Here is an 8,448-nt window from a genome sequence, read left to right as displayed (position 1 = left end):
TGAGTGAAAGGCATCAACTTGCATGGCTGCTGTGCCCCCAATTAGAATGGTCTTGCACCTGTTTCCTGCCCCACAGATGCTTCAGATTGCATTGGTAGGGGAGGGTCTCAGCAGAGCCCCCCCAGAAGGCAGAGGGAGGGATGCAAAGCCATGCTTGTGGCTGTGGTTGAATCAAGGGCCCAGGGCTTCTTTGGGGGCTTCAGCCCCATCCACAAAACAGGCCTGCCCTCCAGCTCCCCCCTGAAAGGGGCAGAAGGAACCAGCTGCTGCCCAGACAAGTCGGGCGAGGGAAAGAAACCCGAATCCATCTGGAGAACGACTCAGGCCAGGCCGAAGAGGAAGGTGGGAAGCCCAACCAGGCTTGGAAGATTCTGAGGCTGCGACCTTCGCATGAAAGCAGCATTAACAGGCAGACTTTGGAACCCCGGCCTGGCCTGCCTCACAGGGCTGGCACCACACTGCCTCCCCCGGCCAGGTGCCCCCAGGGGAGGTTGGTTGGGGATCCCAATTGGAGGGAAGCCCAGATGGACTAGCAGACGCCCAAGAGGGAGGCAGGAATTGCCTTCTGAAGAACAGGGAGAGGGCCAGGCTGAGTTAAACAGGTAGAGCTGAGTGTGGCTGTGAGTGTTGAGTGTAGGTGTGGTGGGCACTGCCACCTCAAGGGCACCACAAGAGGCTGCTGGACATTCCTAGTCGCCAGGCACCCCCTGAGGGAATGAGGAAAATCTGCCTGGAGACTGAGAAAGCCCGCCAAAACTGAGGTAAGCTGATTCGACCAATCACAGGCTACTGACGTCATCCACTATCTGTATAAATACTGGCTGTGGGAGAATGCGGTGCTTGCTCGCTTTGAGTCACCTGCAAGATCAGGTTGTAATTTTGCTTGGCTGCTGATGCAAAATTAGGTCCCATCAGGTTTGGAGAGAACTCTAGGGTCAAACGGTCTCTGGGCCTCGTTTTTTCAGTCTCATTTTCAGGAAATAAAGAATGCATTTAGCAACTAAATAAAGCAGCTCACAGTGGCTTAGTCAGCTGAGGGCAGCCAGCTAAACATGATATGACAGTGTCTGGCTTGGCTCTCTATTTTGTTGCTTATATATCAACGGCAGTTCCAAAACAAAAGCCAAATTAAAGTATCTTTATTAAAATCTTTATGTAGACTACAGCAATCCAGCAGGACTCTGAGTCTCCTGGCAGATCTCAAGAGAGAAAAATGGGGGGCTCTGCCAATGCTACCTTCCCCCCACCCTCCGCCGCCATGCTTAGTATTGGACATAGGAAAGGACCACGTCTCCATCGATGTGGAGGGTGTTGATCTGTTGAAAATTGTGGTAACGATGGGCGTAGTTGAAGAAAGGCTGGCCATTGACATAAACCTTGAATCGGTGGTTGCCGCAGCGGAGTGAGAGCTGGAAAGAGAAGAAAGATGTTAGTGTGGCCGAAACAGCACATCTGGATCAACTTCGGTCCTGGAGCCTGCGTCAAAATCAGAAGACACCCAGAATACATAAGTGCTGGAGCTTTATTAATGAGGGGTTGCAACTGCCACCCTTTTTTCTCCTCCCCCCTAACGCACCAAGAGCAATGCATTTTTTCCAGGAGAGAAGTAAAAAGAGATTCTGAATGGCTATCTGGAGAAGCAGTTCCACTCTTAAACACTAGAGGGGGTATTCATCTCAACATCCTTCCAGAGGTTCAGATTTCAGTTCCTCATGGCTGTGCTTGCTTGGAATTATGGGAGATGGAGTGCTCCGTCTCTGGAGGCACCACACTGGATCTTCTTTATACTCCCCACTGCCTGCCTTCTCAGCAGCCAACCGGTCTAGCTTTTTGCTGGAATCCAGAGATACATCCATGAGCCAGATAAAATAGGAACCAGGGATCGGTTGCCATATTGACTTTTTTCACCTCTTTCTTGATGAGACCCCTCTGTGCTGGAATCAAAGCCAACTCACCTCAAAGTACTGCCCAGGTTGGAAAGGGTTAAAGGGCAGGTCCCGTTCCTCGGGTCCCCAGCAGCCATTAAGAAAACTGTTCCGCACTACCGTTTTCTCTTCCATGCGTGGATTAATGTGCAGAACAATATCCTGGCCAGCCTTAAAATTGATGTGGAACCTTGGAAAAAAGAATAAAAAGCAGGCGTGAAGATTGTCGAATTAAATAAAGGGAAATCCGATTATTCCCTCCTACCCTTTTCTCCAATAACAATGGTCAGTTCTGAGAACAATTCCAATCCCCAAATGCATGCTGAAAAAAAGACAGCCAAGACCTGTTAAAGTTCATCGGAAGAGAGCCTCGTATTACGATGGTCCTCTTGGCTCCCAGACCGCCAGGGATGTCGCCTGCGTAGGGCACCGTCTGAAATAGACACGAATCCAGGTTACGCTTAGTGGCCCCCATCCGGCTCTTGTCCTTTGCTAGCTGGGGATCAAGGTAACTGCAATCCAGTCGATCTTGGGTTGCCAAGCAGGGGATCCACCACATGGCGCAGAAGGCAGCTTCCAGGATCTCGTCTTAGATGGATTTTTCCTGCGTTCCTTGGTGGTTACAAGCATCTCTTCCTTCAAAATTACTTCAAGTAATTTTTGGCCTCAAAAGTAAGACATGTTCAAATGGTTTGTTTGCTAAGAAGGGTGTGGTCAAAATAATCAAGATGGCATCCTGGGCAACCATGCTTACAGCAACTTGAGTAGCCTTGTGGGGCATAGCTTATTGTAGTAAGAGAACTTTGAAATTAGACAAGGATATGTACAAATATAAAGGAACTAATTAAGCTTAGTTGCACGCTTGCTTTGCTTTTTGTGCAAACAACACAGGATTAAAAGAACTATTGGAAAACTCTATTTTGAGTGGCTTGAGGTCAATTTTAGGACAGTGAGCACGTTCCAAGACAAACACCAGGAAGTATAAGCCTCCCTGAATTCCACCTGAATACAGGCAGTCCTCAGCTTATGACCGAGCCCAAAATTTATGTTGCTAAGCAAGACAGTTGTTAAGTGAGTTTTGATCCACCCTATGACCTTTCTTGCCGCAGCTGTTAAGTGAATCACTGCAGTGGTTAAGTCAGTAACACAACGGTTAAGCGAATCTGACCTCCCCATTGACTTTAATTTAATTTAATTTAATTTATTGAGATTTGTATACCGCCCTTCTCCCAAAGGGACTCAGGGCGGTTCACAGGGCATAAATATAAATAACAATACAAACATTAAAAGACAATTAAATCAGTGCCCAAGTTAAAACAAAAATAATAAAACAAGCCTATAAAAAACCCATGTACCCCCATCAGGCCAGACCCGCTAGTTCAAATAAATGGGTCTTCAACCCGCGACGGAAGGATCGGAGGTCTGATGCCATCCGGAGCTCAACCGGCAGTTGGTTCCATAACGCCGGAGCACCCACAGAGAAGGCCCTCCCCCTGGGGGCCACCAGTCGACATTCCTTGACAGGAGGCACCCTGAGGAGGCCCTCTCTGTGGGCGCGCACAGGGCGGAGGGGAGTCGACGCCGGCAGCAGGTGGTCCTCGAGGTATCGCGGACCCATGCCATGTAGGGACTTAAAGATCATAACCAAAACCTTGAACCTTACCCGGAAGACAACTGGTAACCAATGCAGCTCACGGAGCAAAGGTGTAACATGGGAGTACCGGGAAACTCCCAAGACAACTCTCGCGGCCGCATTCTGTACCAGTTGGAGCCTCCGAGTAGTCTTCAAGGGAAGTCCCATGTAGAGAGCATTACAGTAGTCTAGGCGAGAGGTCACGAGCGCATGAGTGACCGTACATAAGGCCTCCCGGTCCAGATAGGGCCGCAACTGGCGCACCAGGCGAACCTGGGCAAAAGCCCCCCTAGTCACGGCCACTTTGCTTGTCATAACGTTGCAGAGATTCACCTGACCCCATCACATTGCAACCATCGTCATTATGAGGCAATCGCCAAGAGTCTGAATTTTGATCCCGTGACCACCAGGATGCTACAAAGGTTGTAGGTGTGAAAAATGGTCACAAGTCATTTTTTCCCAGTGCTGTTGAACTTCGGATGGTCACTAAATGAACTGTTGTAAGTCAAGGACTACCTGTACACACACGCACAAACTGGTTTCTGTCCCATTCTGCAAATTCAGGCTAATATAAGGAGAGACAAAAATCTCTTTGTACTTACTGGGTGGTAGACTGTCGGAGAGTTCATCATCTGATGGGAAAGAAACGCAAAGAGGCTTTTGTTAACTCCATGTTTTTCTCCTAAAACCGCTAGCCCTGAATATCCTGGCCCGCTGCTCCCTTTTTTCCCTTCCGAGTACTTACAGGAAGATTTTGTGGTGGTGGCCCATATCCAGGGCCTGGCGTCACACCCTAAAGGAGAGGAAGACAAGAGTGGCTGGGTTTGTGTGGCATATTCAGCCAGGTCAGTTGAAGCCTTCCTGGGTGCCTTTGTACCACTTGCTCAACTAGGTTACTTTTAACTTGGATTGGTTGTGGAGAGTTGTACGGGGGATCTTCTAAGCCACGGGTGTCCAACTCGCCGTGTCACACGATGTGTCGCGATGTATCGTGACTTTTTTCGCATTGCCAAAAAAGCTGGGGTGGGCACGGCCTCTGCATGATGCAACCGGCCCCCAGGCTGGCAGTTTGACACACACACACACACACACACACACACCGTTCGAAGTCATTCTTGGAGTTGAGATCACACAACGTAAAGTTGCCAAGGTTGAGAAAGTCTGCTTTATGGACTTCTGCAAGGGGGGCCAGCAGGACCTTGGCCTGGGGTAAATGTGTTCCCAGTTCAGTTGCTGGTCCGAGGATCACCCTTGCTAGCATGCAGAGATGTACACCATGTCAACTGAGGAGCCAGAGGGGGAGGCCATTCTTGGGGGGGGTCAAGAAGAGTGATCAGAGGGGAGAAAGAGAATGCGGGATTGAACCAACCCAGAATCCATTCCCAAAGAGAGAGCAAGGAACAGGAGTTGCCGACTTGTCAATGCAAACACTTACCATGTTCCCCATCATTGATCCTCCTATCACGGTCAGAGATTCCAGCTCCAGGTCTCCATCAGCGCTCACAACCTGCACGCTTCGTGGGGGGAGTCTGTGCCCGTAGCTACAGAAGGGGTTTCTGTTCACCAGGACCTGTCACAGGGCAAAGCCAAAGGGATCAATGCTCAGTTGAGACGGTCCATTTTCTTTGAAGGAAAAACCTGTTTATTCTTGCCAGGAACACATCCCACCCCAAAGCTGAGCAGAGTGGCCACCGAGGGGATTAAAAAGATCAAAAGTTGTACATGAAAAAAGGGGGAGGTCTTTGTTTTACCAATAACCTTTTCTCCCCCTAGACCAGGGCTAGGCAACCTTGGCTCTTTTAGGACTCCTGGACTTCAACTCCCAGAATTCCTGTGCCAGCATGGCTGGCTCAGGAATTCTGGGAGCTGAAGTCCACGAGTCCTAAAAAAGCCAAGGTTGCCTACCCCTGCCCTAGCTAGACCAAAATGTTTTTCTTTAGCAACAGGTTGTTCTCATTTAGTAACTGTTTGCAGCTACAACCGTGATGAAGCAGTAACTTCGCGACCCATCCTGGCACTTACAAACTTCACAGGTCTGTCAAGCAAACAAAAGCTGAAGTCTGATCACAAACAGACACGTTTTCACTTAGCAACCACTTCACTTCATGACTAAGTTTGCAGGTCCCTGTTGTTGCTAAAGGAGAACTACCTATACATCCCTTAAACCCTATATGGAAGATATGAAGTTGGGAAAATCGGTATTAAATACATTTGTGGTTCATTCCAGACCAAGGGTGAATTCTCGGGCGGGGGAGCCGCGGAGGAACAAAGATGAACCTGCGTACCAACCTGGTACCCAATGTCATTGACAACGAAGATGATCTCAAAATGCTCGCCCTTCTGGAAGGGCATCTTGTGATGCTCTTCGTTTCCCCACCTGCCACTCTGAAACGTGTTGAGCACAGTTCTGTCCTTGCCATCAAAGCGAGGGTTGAAGTGGAAGGGAATGTCAGCCCCCTCGTGCTGGCCACAGGCAAAGTTCACCCGGAATCTGGTAGAGAGAGAGGGGGGAAAGAAAAAAAAGGAAAATTAAAGGGAGGTGCAGGAAACTTGGAGTAGAGTTCTGCCTCCTGCTTCTCCTTTGCCATGAGGCTAGAATCCAGTGTTTGCCTGAAGACAAGAATCAAGTTCCTAGTCCTCAGGGCATAGGAACTCCCCTAGGAGTTGGGAGTTGGAAGAACCAGGAAATGGAACTACCGGTATCTGAAGAATTAAGAAAGACTTTTCGAGGTCAGAGTGAAAACTCTAACCCAACACCTGAGAGTCTAACAGCAGAAAATGTCCACGTCCGTGTACAAATGCATCCATGCCAGTTTTGCGATAATCTTGATATCAGATTTGGACTATACAAAGTACCCATAACAAAATAATATTTTGTTATATATTATATATTTTAGAGAAATATTTTGAACCAGGTAGGTTCTTGCCGTTCCTGTGAGCCCCCAAAGCACATTACCTTTTGGTGTGTTTGGGCACTTTGCCTTGCACATAGACAGACATTCCAGGATGGAGTCCACCAGGGACAGGTTGATGGTAAGGGAGAGTCTGGAAGGCAGAAAGCAAGGAATGAAGCCAGTGACTTTACTGCAAAGCACAACTTTGACCTTCAAACCAGCCAACTGCGACCCGTGGCTTGTATTAGCCTTTCCACGAGGTTCTGGGTCAAACCCATGACCACCCAAGAGGGTCTCTGCTAAGGATTAATCCCCCCAATGTGGCAGCCGAAGGAAAGTGTGGAGGAAGCAGCAGAACTGCAGCCACGGACCGGTTCTGCTTTATGGGTGATCAGTGGATTCAGCAAGACTGGCCGGATGCCAGCCTCTTATCGGATCTCTCCATGCACTGGAGGAACTTCTAGGAAAGTGCCAACTGGGACAGGCTGGTGAGACCTTTTTTCTCTGCATTTCTGGAGCTTTTATACGAGAACCGTGTTTCATCTGTGGGTGGCTGAGGTGGCTGTTGCAACGGCACATTGGATGGGAGGAATTGTATTGAAAAGGTGGGGGGGAGGAGAATTGAACCCCAGATGAGTGTAGGGAGTTTGGCCAATGTATTCTGAAAAACAATGGGCATTTTTCATTTCTTCCAATAGAAGAGAACCTCTTCAGCTGAGGGTTGAACTGTAGAGTTCTTGGTGGTCTCTGAGCCTGGGGGGGGGGGAGAGAAACACGGTTTGCTTGCCAACATCTGCTTGCCACTTTCAGACCAGCACAATTCTGTCCCTTTAAAAGTAGTATTAATATTGTCCCTTTATTTATCAAAATACATGAAAAAATACAGAAAAGTTAAAAGACAAAAATATAAAAAAATGAATAGTAGAAATAGAAAAAAAAAGATGATTAAATAGATTTCCGACCTATAGCCGTTACAAACCAACTTATTGTCCCAAGAAAATATACGTAGCTCAGGCTTCAACTCAAATCCGTGGCGTTCTCCCAGCTCGAAGGAAACCAAGTTCAGAAACCACCAAAAACTCCACAAATTTATTGTCTCATAATAATATTACATTAGAATATCCCACATTCGGGCCATTTTTCAATCAGCAAATCCAGACATCACCATTGTCCATTTTCAGCAAAAAAAAAAAAGGCCGTAACAAATTTCCAATCTTTTATAGAAGTACTTACTTTTTTATCCCTGATTCAGACAGATCAGTTCTGCCATCTTTATCATCCATCCTTCCACTTTTCAGTATTTCTCCATCCGGTGTATAATTATTTTGTTGCAAAGATATAATGAAGTTAAGACCAGGTGGGAGAGAGACACTTACCGGGTTATAAACAGGCATGTAGCCAGGTGCTGGAAGGAAAGCCATGCTGATCTTATTTCAAGCCGCTAGTCCTGATCAATGCCCGAGGGAGAAGCAAAGCCACCGTATCTATGGCTTTTATATGAAGCAAGGAAGAAAGGGTGGAGCACAGAGGAGGTGGCACCAGCCCACCCGTCCTGAGAAATAGAGGCCACTGCTCTGGGTATCCTGGACCAGCTAGGAAAGTCTTAGGGACCTTTCCTATAAAGCCCCACCCACCCACCCACCCCCACCTTCCTCAAGTCTGGTGCTTGCGACAAATCGGACCTCCAATTCACAATTCTCACTCAGACGATGCAGGATAGGATGATGGGAATTCTAACAACAGAAGTGAAGTTATGCTGCACATAAACTAAGAAGAGCGGAAAGTTTAATTTAATCTGGATTTGTAAGATTTTAAAACTTCCCTGCCTCAGCCAGCAAATCTTACAAGCAAAAAGATTCCTTGGGTGGTATCAAATTGAACTCCAAACCAGCTCTGGTTTAGCAGTTGTGCGGATGGCACAGATACTTTAAAATGTGTGTGTGGGGGGAGAATCTCTGCCTAGATAAGAGAGGCTACTGTTCTTTCGCTATCCTTC

At 47.8% G+C, this 8,448-nt stretch overlaps 1 protein-coding gene across 2 annotated transcripts; it reads right to left on the bottom strand.

Moving 5' to 3' along the window:
• Nucleotides 1-1,123: 1,123 nt before the first annotated feature.
• On the bottom strand, nucleotides 1,124-7,993 carry LGALS4 (galectin 4). Of its 2 annotated transcripts, none has more exons than XM_081334526.1 (9): nucleotides 7,829-7,993; nucleotides 6,515-6,603; nucleotides 5,848-6,049; nucleotides 4,994-5,128; nucleotides 4,304-4,351; nucleotides 4,161-4,190; nucleotides 2,270-2,358; nucleotides 1,956-2,115; nucleotides 1,124-1,409 (listed from the first exon to the last, which is right to left on the bottom strand). In XM_081334526.1, the coding sequence occupies exons 1-9, from the start codon at nucleotides 7,871-7,873 to the stop codon at nucleotides 1,263-1,265; spliced, it is 945 nt and encodes a 314-aa protein (XP_081190652.1). In that variant the 5' UTR covers nucleotides 7,874-7,993; the 3' UTR covers nucleotides 1,124-1,262. The 2 variants fall into 2 exon arrangements, with proteins under 2 accessions (XP_081190652.1, XP_081190653.1); XM_081334527.1 differs by lacking the exon at nucleotides 7,829-7,993 and adding an exon at nucleotides 7,686-7,715.
• Between the last annotated feature and the right edge of the window lie 455 nt (nucleotides 7,994-8,448).

Source organism: Vipera berus (assembly GCF_964194415.1).
Source record: "Vipera berus genome assembly, chromosome: 9".
Classification (NCBI taxonomy): Eukaryota; Metazoa; Chordata; class Lepidosauria; order Squamata; family Viperidae; genus Vipera; species Vipera berus.
Note: the sequence above shows the minus strand (reverse complement) of the source record. Positions and strands in the feature narration are given on the sequence as shown.

Excerpts from the sequence above, each read along its gene's own strand:
- LGALS4 (XM_081334526.1), bottom strand. The coding sequence starts at position 7,873 with ATGGCTTTCCTTCCAGCACCTGGCTACATGCCTGTTTATAACCCG. Across the intron at positions 5,129-5,847 it reads TCAATGACATTGGGTACCAG|GTCCTGGTGAACAGAAACCC; the intron begins GTTGGTACGCAG and ends GCCCTGTGACAG. Across the intron at positions 1,410-1,955 it reads AACCTGGGCAGTACTTTGAG|CTCTCACTCCGCTGCGGCAA; the intron begins GTGAGTTGGCTT and ends TTCTCTTTCCAG.